We start from the raw sequence: 14,668 nt of genomic DNA on the forward strand, positions 1-14,668 counted from the left end.
TTAAAAAAGGACAATATTAATTTAGTGTTCCCAACCGTACTATAATTATTAAAGTATATTGTGTACTATAATTTTCGTCTGCATACTAAATAGGTACGATGTAAAATAGACAAAAATACTATAATAATTTTGAATATCGGAAAAATACGCAAAAAGTACTAAAATTTCTAAAAATATGTAGGTACCTATTATAAATTACTATAATTTAGCAATATAAGAAAATTTGGAGAACCTGGAAAAAATTTGCTCGTAAAACGTAAAAAAGAGCCCTTGCTTGACTTTGGTTTAAATTTTAAAATGACATTTCTTGAATTCGTCATTAAGCGTTTTTGGTCGGAAGAGGTACCTACCTAAATAAAAAGGGGTCTCAGAATTTCCCATAATTTTCTCCGTTACTTTTTTGTTGAGAAGCAAAACATCTATACATTTTCAATATTATGAGAACGCAATGAGAACGCGTACTATAATTTTTACTACTGTACTATACAAAACACTATAATTTCTTCGACCGCGGAAAATAATTCGGTGACAAAAAGAAGGCAACACTGAATATGATCAATTTACATAAGTTATAAAGTAACCAATATTATTTTTTATTGTATGATTTTATTAACTTTTTGTTTTTAATTTTATTTTCAGATTTCCTCCATGGACAGCTATCGAATGAAAAGACATTTTTTGCGCAAAAGAGATGTGATCGTCAGAAACTTTTCTGGGTAAAAAACATTTTTTTTACATACAATATAAAATGTGTAATCCAAATTTTAGTTGGCAAGTAAACAAGCGAATGAACTCTTTACGCACGGTGATTTGAAGGCTTTTTCAGTATAATCTCTCAACAGCTCGTATAAATTAATTTCGCTCGGAAGCATAAGCGCCATCTGTGGATTCAAAAAATAGGGCGAAGATGTAAGATTAATACGCCAGAGGCGCTGTTTGACTAGCACTAGCGGCTCGAGCACCGTGAACGAACGAAACGCCGCGGCCCGCGTCAGTCTATCGCTAGCAACCGATCGGTTACGTACGGCATGTAATCGAAGCGATTCGATATTTCCGAACCGAAATCGAATAATCAAGTGTGTATTGTGTATTTTACCGGTAAATTAAGCCGGCTACTTTCTGTGTTTGAAAATAATGTGCCAGAGGATGTTATGGATAACAACACTTTTTGGAAATTATTTCGTGTGTTTATATTATTAACTAAATAGTATTTGGTGAATTTTTAGTATTGTTATTATACTCGGGTCGCCTTTGGATTATAAAGGCCCGGTAGAAACCCAGTGTTTGCTTGCCAATCTGATTCATGTTTTGTTTTCTGAGGTTTTAATTTTTTAATCCTTACGAATAATTGGCTTGTGTTTTGTTGGTTAAGTGGGGGCTGTTTGACGAGGAGGAAGACTCCGTGTCCTCGTCTGCCGCATATGGCGCGATCTTTGAGGAGGTAACGGGCTGAGGAGAGACCATGGCTTGCTGGTTGCTGCGTCTCGCGTTCCTTGGATTATGTGTTCTCCAGGTACTTACTGCAAAACTTCTCAAGTACCAACTTTACTTATCAAGCTCCCAAGACGTTTTCCTGACAGAAGTGATACAAACATCCTAAACAAAATTGATCAGCGCGTGTGAATGAATGTAATTCGCGACAAGCGTTCTTACGAACATTGAGACAGTGGTTCTATACGTTTATCCTGGATGCAGTGGCAAACACATTTTGAAAATAGCCGATATACCTACTGGATTATTTGTTAGTTTGGGTTAGTTTAGGTTAGGTTATCCAAACAAATAATCCAGTATATCGGCTATTTTCAAAATGTGTTTGCCGCTGTATCCAGGATAACCGACTTATTCCGAATGTAATCCGCGACAAGCGTTCGTTCGAATATTGAGACAGTTGTTGTTTACATGTTTTTTTCATTCAACTAGAAATATATTATTTCGATTATCAACCGATACATGAAACATAAAGTACATATTTCACAATTAATATTCTGACAAACGAAGTGAACGTTCTGTCATTAGGACCACGAAGGGATATCATTACAAGATTTAAAATTTAGGCGACCGCGTGCGGATACTGGAAGCGTTGCTTAAAAAAAACGGATTTAATAGCGTCCCATGCTAATTTCACATCCTTACAAAATTCCACTTCCGATTTTAAAATTGGAAGGTAGGTACTTTCCCTCATGTCGCACGCGGTACGATTTAACTTTTTACCCACAACCCGCTACAGAATTCAATAACCATAATAATATATTAACACAACTTTCTGAAAGCTAGTATATATAATAATATAAATTATAGTATCATTCGTTCACAGTTTACGACTATCCGTCAAAAAATGTTAGGTTAACGCAAAACTATTGTGACATTTCTAATAAGAACCGGCAAAGGTAGAATTGATTAATATACATAGCTTCTTTGAAAAAGCTAATTAATTAGAATAGTTATAATATTCAGTTAACACAAAATATTCAGCGTTTATAATTTTATATAAATAATTATAAGTCTTCAGTAAAGCTAGTCGGTAGTGGTAAACATTTTTGAATAATAATTGCCTGCTTAATTAGTATACCTACCATTCAGTAAAATGTAAACGAATTTTAATAACTCATTTCATTAGTAGAAAAATATTTACTATCTAAATAATATCTATAAGCATTTTAGTGAATAAGCGAAATCTTACACGTTTATGATTCATTCGTTTACTGAAGCTTCAGGTTAATTTCTACATTCAGCAAAACTAATTATTATTTACCGTGAGAACTTTTCGGTGTTTATGTAAGTTGAAACTTAGTTGTACTTTGAAGTAGTTTTTTTTCTTTCCATACTACTTAGTATGGAAGCAACCATTTTGCAGTGCAAATTGATCGGTCAATCAACTTACGAATCCATAGCAATGGATTTAGATTACAATAATATTAATATCGTTAAGTTTGCTTCTAAAAAATACTCTTCGATCAAATTCTAATAAGTAGGTATGTTGATTTTGATACCTACCTATGCTTTTTACACGGATTAATGTTTCATAATCTTTCGTCAATAATATACTATACCTACTTATACTTAGCTGGTTATCAGTGTCGTATTTAGGGGTGCGGACACCCGACAAACTGACTAATTCTAAGCCCCCCCCCCCAACTACATAATTATCATTGATAATAACAGTTATGGCACATACAAATGTAAACAGTTTATTTTATCATGTAGGTACGTATATCTGGGTGGTTATGTTATGGTTCATTATTTACATGTTAGTTGCAAGGATTTTGGTTTAATTTGATCATTGTAATGACGGATATTAACTGTTTCAAGACCCCTTTATATTACAAATCATCTGCGTCAAGGAAAATGGCACAATCGGTCAGTAATTTATTAATGACTTAATTAACGATTATAAAAATATTCCGTACCTTTCAAAGAGATCAACCATTGTCTATGAATATTAACTACCTATGTATGAAGTGTTTATTTATTTCAGTAGGTTATAAGTAAACTAGAAATCAACTAAGATACCTAGCTTGTTTTGATTTTGCACGATGATTTTCTGTGAGCCTTTTATTATTTAGGTAAATATTCATAATATTATACATAGGTAAGTACCTAGTTTAATTAAATGTTTTTTTTTAACAAGGTGATATACTTACCTACTCAAAGAGTTTTATGCTTACTTGTATAATATATTATGATACGATGATATCCCAACCAACTAGTACTTATAGGGAGCGAAGTAAAACGTTTCGAAAAACAAAAAGTTTCCTTCCTCACAATCCAGTCGTGCAGCACAGTGTTCGTTCTATAAAATATATTTATAATTCATAAAAAAATTCTAACATCTCACATATTGTTATATTCATGGTTATCCTAATTACCATTTAGGTGACACAAAAATCATATGTTAAACTATTCTATCTGTCATAATATACGCGACCCAATGGTTTACTAAGTATGTATTCAAATTCGTCCAGGTTATTATTTGACGTTATTAACATTATAGTAATAGCGACCTCCCGTTTGTCATTATGTCAAATTAAATGTGTGAATTGATATTTTGAAAAGATTTCTTAATAGATAGATAATATTATGTTGTAAGCATAGATTGATTCTTAAAAACCTTTAGTAGATCTTCAACTATTTAATTTGAATATTTTTTATATTATTGACTTCTATAATATAACCATGAATATTTCGTTTGTTGGGTACGTTCATGGGCTTGGAGGCCCGAGCCACTAACTAATTTTGAGATTTTAATGCCTTACACAATAACAAATAAAATAACAATCATAAATTCCAACTACGAACGCATCTGGTAAAAATACCATTTTATGTCATTCCTAGAATCACATCATTTAATTGTTGATTATTTTGATATCATGTACTATTCTCAATTTGTGAGAAATACGCATAGTTTTAAGTTTTTGTGTATGACTGTTTTGAACTGTTTCGAGGCACCAATTTGAAGCTTGCGACGAATCGCTTGCTTCAAAAACGATTAAAATAATACGACTTACAAACAAACAAATTTACTGCTGCAATATGGAATTTTTCAAATAATCAATGTCTAGTTAAAACTCTTGTTGATTGTCGTTTGGCTAACTTTCTTAAGATTGAGTACGTATAATTAATTATGTTTTTGATTCGTTTACTTGGTACGTTTGTCCTCCCTTTGAAGTATACAATTATGACGTGTGTCGTCCCTGTGAAGTATAATGTATGTGCATGTACAGGTATCAATAAAAGTGGTCCAACCGCGTCCGTTCAAAAATAAAACCGCGTAATTATCCAATATCGTTTTGTTTTATTGAGCTATCCATAAAATGTAGTTGCGCTCCTCTGACGGTGCATTGCCGAGATTTACAATCGACTACCATTTCATTCCTAACTTCTACCTGTACGTACTCTCGACGGAGTGTGTGTATATGATTCCTCTCGCGTGTGTGCGAGACAAGGTGTGCGGCCCGCGTCTGTGTGTGTGAAACGCGGTACACGATCATCACTTTCCCACGCTCGCGGGCCCAGCTTTGCGAAGCCTAACCTCACCGAATCAATTTTAAAATACCTCCTCAATACTTCTTGAATCCTGATCGCCGATCTCCCTCTAACCTTCTGCTTTATTATACCTGTCTCCGTTATATTTACCTGAGGTGACTACACCTTTAGTTCGTATTCTGCTCGAAACATCTGCACTTGGTACAGTCATCTGTTTCTTTGGTTATCCATGCATTTTCTATGCTGAAAAAAGTTTTTGAGTGATTTTAAATCTCTCGCTTCTTTTGGATGCTTACAATCTGTTGCGAAAAAGGGATAACCGATTTCAATTCATTATCTCGCTTCTGTATTTTGTGTGCCGCACAAATTTTTTTTGTAATCCTTTGTGCAGTTTTACGGACAAACGAGTGCAGGATTTTAAAATTCATCCAGCATCTTGATACAAAAAAATTACCATATGTCATAAAACTGACAAAAAACACCACCAGAGAAAGATGTTGTCATAAATCTTGCGAATCAATGTTGACTGTGCGCCTACTAATTTTTAGAAAATCTGAAATTGTTAAAAAAAAAACCCGTGAATACTTTCTTCGATTATAAAAAAAAATATGTAATTATAAATTTTATGTCCATCTCCGCCAATCCGTAAATCATGCTACAATATTTTATTACCATCTACTATGATTTAGGTACTTACTGTAAAAAAAACTACATATTATTCTTAGTCATTACTATGTTATAACAATGTACTCAATTTGCAAGACATTGAATATTTTGTAGTTGATTAAAATCTGACATTTGAGGTTAAACAGTTATTATAAAGGTGGCATTTGCTTGACAAGCAGTAAATAATCTCATTCCCTGGACAAGTTGAATGTCTACTCGGTTTAGTGTGATTGCTTTTGAGTCTTCCCATTTATCTATTCATTCTATTTCCTCCATGCTTTAACTGTCATAAAATTCCATCAATTTTATTATCAAACTCTAACTGAATATGCATTTCCAAGATAATCGCAACGTATTTTATGAATTTGCAATCGCCCATCATTCACATTCGCGATGAATTCAAACAAATTTGCCAACTCTGAACTCTCGCCTGCATTGGGGACTACGATAATAAATCATTATTTTATTCTCCCATTGAATCATTCACTAAACTGCATTTTAGCTACCTGCTAGTTACACATATTATTGATGGTATATTTAAACTTTAAACCGGTCTTAACTTGACTAAGTATTACTTACCTATATCCCAATGAGTCGCTGTCATTCGCTTTGAGCTAGGATCTCACAGTTTTTGATTTCTTATGACAGGTAGGTAGGTATATAATATGATGGTAATCCTGCCCTAAGTATAATACGTCCAAACCCATTAGCTTTCCAATGAGAAATAGGAAGACCATTATTCAACCTTAATCACCGATGTAAATGTATCAGGCTAATATAAAAGTGCATAGATATAATGTGCATTTAAAAAAAGACTATGTACCCAGTAGGCAAGTGCAATATATTTTCAAGTTATCGTGAACTTCGAAGCCCGAACGACAGAATTCTTATTTTATCGTGTAAATCGATCTAAATCTGGGATGTCTTCTGTGTTTGACTGTCTGGTGGAAGAATTCTGCATTCCTTTCCCAAATAGCGCGACGTTTCTTTCGAAATGCGTTAAAAACCTCGCGTCAGTTACTTCTCCACTGCATAATTTTTTTTTTTTCCAGCTAAAAGTTAAAACTAATTATTTTGACACATTGCTCGCAACAATCCTTTAAGCGATTTGTTTGATTACCTTAGCGAATATCTCGTCTTCAAACGGACAAACGGTGTCAATTTATTTATTGTTGAAATCAAGCATTTTATTCTGCATAAAGATTGACTAAATTAATAATATTTGTAAAATAAGAAATTGGACTAATACATAGATATTATATGGAATCATGAAATGGTAGCCTGTGTTAATTAATATCTTTAGTGCCTTACTTACGTACTATTATTATAAACATATTATTACGCTATAAGTATACGAAATTATTTATGCTCCAAATGAATCTTCATTGATTTGCAGAAAATGTTAAATTACATATTAGTAAGAGATAACCCCTTCTTCAGTTTCGCTTTCGTCTATTTAGGTCCCACCTCCATAATAACATTAGGTCGTCGTCAAAAACTCTGGTTAATGGTAAATTTATAAGATTTTTTTATTAAAAATATATATATACATGACTATGTATATTATTTTTAACACTACAACTAACAGGTTTTTAGAAAATCACATACATATAATTTGTGACCTCACTAGGATTTGAACCCAGAGCTTTATATTATTATAAATTATACATTGAGCTCATCAAAATTACATTACATTTCTCTCAGTGTTCTTTTTGGATTGATATATCGACTTTCAGGTAGAGAATTAATTATGACACGTCATGATAATCTAATACTTTACCTACATTCAATTGTGGCACAAAGGTTAATCAATAAACTGCAGCTTCATTACATTGTTGCATTAAAGCAGTAGGTATGCGAGTGAATCCCAGTAAAGTCGGTACCTACCTATTCAAGTACCTACACACTCGAGTTGCATTCCTTGAAGCGCAATCACGTACAAAGCGTGATCTCTACCAACCATGTTCACGGACCACGGTGCATCTTCCTCCGTTGCAATATGCTCACTTACATACTCACACAGAATGCAATTATTGCTATGTATCCAAGTCCTTCCACGTCAAAACCAAACATTTACTACAGTTCTAGAATCCAAGAGTTTTTTTTATTTTACAAATTAATGTTTTGTGTGTCAATCCTGTATTTTAGTGTGATTATTGGAGGAGTGTAGCTAATATATTTTGTGTTACATTCTTTTAACTTTTACTTATTGACATAAACGGATATCTCCAAATATTAATTAGGTTAATCTGCTTAAATCGAATATTCTTAAATAAGTAGGCACATGTGTATATTAATGGTTTATTTAAAATTTAACCTGACAAAATGCACCGTTTTAGGACAGTTCTTCCAATTATGTATGTATTTTATATTCGTTTTAGTAAATCAAGGAAATTTAGATATCACTTTGGAATGTGGAAATTGCTAATTAATATTTTCATAAATGTAAATAAATATGCAAATATTTATGAGCGTATAGATTATCATACGATTTGTTTTTAATTAGACCGGATTATTCCGATAAAAAGAATCATTTAAAATACTTGCTAGCAATCTTCAATATCTGGCAGTCATCCATGACGCATTTCTGATACGAGGACCCGTCAGAGGTCGCCAGGGCCGAATTCGCATGCACGAAATTGCAACGTTAGTCCGTCATATCGGTCCGTGGTTTTAATGCAACCTCGTCTGCCTATGCAAAAAAGGATATAATGCACCGCCCAACCAATCCAAACACTTCAATTACCTACGTATTATAATAAGCCAAGAAAATGCATCCGAGCTACATGCATTTTATTGTTCTTTGTCGGCTGCGAGATGCTGCAATCTATACGTACATAGGTACTTCTACCCATATTTACGTTACAAGCAGAGATCAATTATTGCTATAAACGAACGGTTTTTTTTAAATATAGCCAAATCAAAGGCAAACTGATATGTGAAGTATTAATTACCCGTACTTATGATAATTTGTAAACCCTTTCTGACGTTTGCTATAACTATGACGTTACTTACCCTTTTCCCCACACGTGCAATTTCCTAATTAAATTTTCAACTGGGAAATACAAAATCTTGGAAATGCCAAACCCCGCACGTGTTCATAACTTAAATATGCAGTAATTCTTTAATAAACACATCCAAATTGCTGATAACCCAGTGGTTATTCCAACTAAGTAAATAGTACTAGCGACATTCTGCTTTACATCTTGCAGAGATGCATGGATCTGTTACGGCTTAGCCGAGGTCCCTTCGGCATTGTCACAGTAGGATTACTTAGAACGCATCATTGGACTTCGGCTTATAATCCCATAATCCCTAATACCAGCCTTGGTGGGTCGGTTATGACCACTTACCGCAGTGTATTGTCCCATTTAGTTATGCCAGTTTGCTTCCTCGCAGGCGCCTGCCTCATTAGCTAACGGAATTAGAAGATTTGGGTAACGAATGACAACCCCCGGCGTTGTTTTTGTGTGGAAATTATTGAATGTATGGAAAATATTTCCGCCGACAGGGGTATTATTGTTAAGCTATTCATGTGCCCCTAGCACTAATCGCATTATTAAAAGGAAATCTTTACTTAAACTTTAAAGGAATGTATTTTTTTACTAATCTTACATTAACTTTTTTCGGGCTCTGTAATAATATTTAGGTGCACATGTGGTACACTGAGGGCAAATCCCTCATGTTACATGTAAATTGTACGTAAAACAGGTACAGTTCGCCGTGAGCTTTCTTATCGAAGAGATGACTGTATATCTACTATACGGTCTCCAATTTTATTAGATTCAATATAATTCATGAACCTAACAAATAATCCAGTAGGATTTTAAAAATTTGTTTGTTTCTGGCTTCTTGTAAAGTGTAAACCGACAAGAACCGTGTTTTATTTAGACATGAATTTTATGTCAGTACTATACGACCCAAAGAGGTTGGACGGTCTTTAGTATACGTCCATATATGTCCGATACAACATTCACGGCGAAATGTGATACGGCGAACTGCATACGTAGAATTTTGCAGACACCATATATCACGATGACAATAGGTACCTTTATTTATACGATGTTTAAAATAAATGTACCTTACTCTTTATTCAGCATCTCTGTCGCAATCATATTGATTACGATACAAGATATTCCTAGTTTATCTAGTTTTTGTAGTTTCCTAGCTTTTATTTCATTAGATTTAATGTCTAGTTTTCTTACAATCTGTAACCAAGTAAGTACAATCAAATTGTTTTAAATGTTCAAAAAAACGACTTTCATGCAACTATTTTCACGCAATTCAATCTTATTCTTATGTAAATAAATCTATTATAATGTTCCATTCATTTACTATCTAATATATTATTAGGCTATGAAACAATCGTGCTAAAAACGCGAGTGTGCATAATATACTTGGTTCAACGACCGGACATGTCCGAAATACCGTCGTATCGGCTAATTAATCTCGCAATTACAAGAGCCTTCTCTCCTCTCTTGTCCTGATACTCCTGGAGGGAACATCGCCCTCCCAAACGGGCTCGGACGCGCTGATAGGAAATAAGAACCACTTTTTACCGCGCCCGCCTGTATAAGAATGAACGCATCCAGTTTATTGATAAATTATTTTATTTGAGACGTATACGAGTCCATTCGGATTCTACAACAGTCCATTGCATTCATGAAACAATGAAAATAATGAAAGACACGTCCGATGCTCCAGTACAGGTTACAGTAAAATAAAGTATAAATTAATGATTTCTGTGTATTTAACAAAGTATTAAATTACCTAACTTAAGCTGAAGAGAATTGGTATCTACTTATTTGTCCATTCTTTTATTTAGTTTCATGGCCGTTTTAACTGCATCAATGCTGTATTCAATGATTGATGTAGTTACCATTGACTGTCGACATTCCGGTTTTCATCTCGATGCATTTTATTTTGCTGATATCTCTTTGTTATAAATAAAAAAGAATGCAACTCGTAGCAATATTTCAAAGAATTCATTTTTAATCCTTTTGCTATTATTTATATCACTACATGTTTGTGAGACTATTTTATAGGCGTATGTGATTTATAAACAGCTTTTGGATAATTATTTTTACCAGAGCAGTATAGGGTACATACTAATTACGTACGTATGTATTATATGAGGTAGGTATCTAAGAACCATTGCTAATGTCTTGGGGTGGGTAGTAATATATTATAACCGAGTCTTAAACCGTTATCAACCCTCGTCCATTCATATATATTCTATTTGATACCTTCTCTAAATCTCCACCCTCATTAGAAACATCTCGCATGGCTGAAACAGCCCGAGGCCACGAGCTTGATATCGTTCCTTATAAATTATGAATGAAGCCCCTTCACTGTCCGCTGTCTTACCATTCAGTTGTCCCGAGATACTCTCGCGTGTTGCTTATCCTGCAATGCAGACACGCGGCAGAGATGCTTGCAGATTTCTCGGAACAGTACCACGAGTCCTGCCTGTAACAACACCCAGTTTTTTTTATATACCGCTGATACGATCAGCGACAAGACCCGGGCAATAGCATCTCCCGCGATTGGAACTCGATACATCCTTACAGTTCTTTGCTCCTGATACAAATGTGCTTAATTATAAACCAATTAATACTGACATCTTATCGATATTTGATAACAGAATTATTTTATTACACTGGATTTTTAAATTAAATAATTATTCAAAATAATATTATAGTTTTATATTGTAAAATAATTTGATTATGTAACATAAATCAAAGTGTACTTTATAGTGCTTGATCTAAAAGAATAATTCTTGGTATTTATCAAGTGTTTGAGTCATTTCGAGTTAAATCAAATCATTCCCGGTTCACGGTCTGTTATCCTCAAGATATTTGCTACTGGCTTCTGCTACTTCACCATAATATTAAATACAGTCTTGATATTATTTTAATGGTAATATACAATGGTTACGATTGTCTTTTTGCCGTTATGTCATCTGCCACTAATCGAGTGCACCAATTTCGCAGTCGTTTCTGATATTTTAGAAAGTCACCATCATCAAGGTGGCATTGCGATTCTGTGGCCACCAATTACCTTTAAGAGGAACAGAAAAAAAAACAATAGGCCATTATTATTGCTCCTCGGAGTGACGCAACTGTCGTGTCTTTGATCTAACCTCATTCACCTGTCAGTTGGTGTGGTTACCTGTGTACGACGTTCCCTGTGAGAAGGCGCACCTGAACACAGGCCGCATCGCATAAGCGGATATCGTATGCAAGATATAAATATTAAAGTGGGGCCACACCGGCAACAAGTCGCGCGACAACTCGTTAAATTTTTGCGATAATTATCATGCTTATCGTAAAATTTAACGAGTTGTCGCGCGACTTGTTTTCGGTGTGGCCGCACTTTTACGATTAAAATTACCCGTGTATTCTTCTGTCACCCCGATACTTTTTACTTTTAATAATCGGATCAAACCAGTCGTCTCAGGAAACTAGATCATTTTAACATACAACAAACTAAATAAACGATAAGTCATTTCCTATTTGCCTAATCAAAAATTATATTATTTATTATCGAAATTTTGCTCTAAAATTTTTATTGATTTCCTATTCGAAATCAATTTTTTACTGAATGCTTCCTTATTGTTGTGTCAATAATTTTAACTTTCTCACATTCTGTCTTTATCTACATGTATATTTATTTATTTAACTTTTTATTTAGGACTTAGACTCTGATTCAAGACAATTTTACTGTCCCCACCTGGCCTACCCGCTTGAAATCATAAGTATTGTATACCTACTCACAAACTACTCCACTCCCTGTTTCGCCACAAATCAGTACTCATGTTGTTTTAAATACTTGGTTTGAATCCAGCAATGCATACAATGAGCAGTTCGGTCCCACTTAATTAAGAGCCTCCGTTCTTTGTAGATTTCACGCTCAGGTAAGCAGTCTTTATAATTTTAATTACGATGCTACTTCACTGTCTTCCTCTAAACACGATTACCTCACCCATCAGAATTATACTAAATGAATGACGTAACATGCGATGCTAACGAAGAATTATAGCATTTTTTATAGCCATCCTGTATCCAATATTCACGACGCCTAATCTAATGATAGCTATAATATTGACGATATTAATTAAAATGGGCTTATACTCCATATTTTGACAGGAATAATATTAAAGTTGTAATACTCTATAAATAAAATATAGCCTTATTTCTAATCTAATTATATGTTTAGTATTGGTATGACGAGAAAAGATAGGTCATCACAATGATTTATGTACAGTAAATAATACGCCTAGTCAACATTATGTGGTAAGATATAATTTGCTTCCTGAATAATTGTATTTATTTTGCTCTATTAATGTATAGCACCTGTAACATGTAGTCAATTAATATAAAAATACTTGTACGGATAGCTTGTTTTATATGTTTTAAAGTAAATATGTACACGCCTTTGTCCTTAGAAAAACCGATAAGTCAGTTAGACAGTTTATAGTGGTATCTGCTATGTAACTGTTTTTACTCTTCGTAGAACAAACAAACAGATCAAGAGAGTCTCCTGAATACTAGAACATTTGGTGTCATTATTTTGCATGCGATTATCTGCGGTAACCGGTCGTACCCGAAATGAATAGTTAATATGCAATCAAGTGCAGTTACTATGGCTCGCTGTGTCCAATTGCCGGCTTAATCGCACCTTTGTCTTTGGCCACTGTCGTTTTTGAGGTACCGTACCGTGGAACCTGCCTAAGCGTGGGAAACGCCGATTTTAATGCTCCGAAAATCATTATGAAGATTTATTGCGATCGACTATTCAAAAATGCTCCAGTTCGCATACTAACCGATTGACAAAAAAAAAAATAACATGCTACCGACGAAATATAATATCTACAGATATTTAAATACAAGTCCTTTACTTTTTTGTCGTTATCTTTATTTCCTGGGTCGTTTCCGCAGCAACTGGTTAAACAACAAACGCCTATTGCATCGCTTATTCGTCCTAATGCAAATACGTATACCAAAAATATACTACCAGTATGTATGAAAACCATTTTGATTAGTTTCGTCTACCTGAAATTAGAACTGAATAAATTTCGCAAGCATTGATCTTTTACCACCCAAACAGCTGTATTAATTAACTGTCCAAACTAAATAAAATACTACAATACTTTCAATATTCATTAAAAGTTTTTTCTAAATATCATTATCGTATCGAAATGGCAACTTGTTTTTTTTTGGTATGTACTTAATATTATAATTTAATTTATTTAAAAATAATATGGACATCGCTTCACTTTCGTAAATTGAGCAGCAGCATTATGATTTGACAGGTGAGCTTCAGTCGTGATTCTTCGATCAATTTATAACTTTCTTTCTATGCATACTTTTAGATGCCAAGGAAAACGGACGATTTTTCAATTAACGTCTTGATAGATGGTAAGAACGCTTCTTTATATTCAAACAATACAAAAATCGAACGTTAAGACAGGCGTTTAGGTAGTACTGAAAATATTTTTTCGGATAAATTATTATATTATCTATAGCTATACGTTGAACTCTGAATAAAGACGACTAATTATTGATAACTGGCATCAGCATGAATTCAGCATGAATTTTTTTTTTATTGACGAGCTAATAAAGAAAACGATGTATACATTTCATACAACTCACGTATTAATATGTACATATTTATTTGGTGACGTAAAAACTACTCATATTTTTTTATTTGTATGTCATTTGCACATCTCTATTGTGGACGGTACTCCTTCTTAAAGTTAAAACAATTCCCGCTCAAATTTTAAAAAAAATAAGTTCTCCTTTACTGTGTTTTATGATAATGCAGGCTTCAAAAATGGAATTACCAGTGCAATTCTATTTTTTCGATAAATAATTCGATTAAGCTTCCCATTTCTAACTAATCCAAACATTTTGGTCATTGCTGGAAAAGAAACCTTACAAAACATGTATGTACGCAAGTATTTACTACTATATAATTCGAGTATCTATGTACTATAACAAACTATACAATTTAAACG

At 33.7% G+C, this 14,668-nt stretch overlaps 1 protein-coding gene across 1 annotated transcript in view; it reads left to right on the forward strand.

Annotated features, from left to right (window-relative positions):
- Nucleotides 1–993: 993 nt before the first annotated feature.
- LOC147065618 (uncharacterized) overlaps nucleotides 994–14,668 on the forward strand; it is a 68,352-nt gene continuing 54,677 nt past the window's right edge. Inside the window, exon 1 of the mRNA XM_085956534.1 lies at nucleotides 994–1,513. Within this exon, the coding sequence (XP_085812660.1) occupies nucleotides 1,463–1,513 (51 nt within the window). The 5' untranslated portion in view covers nucleotides 994–1,462. The remainder of the gene's footprint in view (nucleotides 1,514–14,668) is intronic.

The sequence above is a fragment of the Rhyacophila brunnea genome, unplaced genomic scaffold (assembly GCF_057557595.1).
Source record: "Rhyacophila brunnea isolate RB1 unplaced genomic scaffold, BYU_Rbru_1.0 scaffold_6, whole genome shotgun sequence".
NCBI classification, from domain to species: Eukaryota; Metazoa; Arthropoda; class Insecta; order Trichoptera; family Rhyacophilidae; genus Rhyacophila; species Rhyacophila brunnea.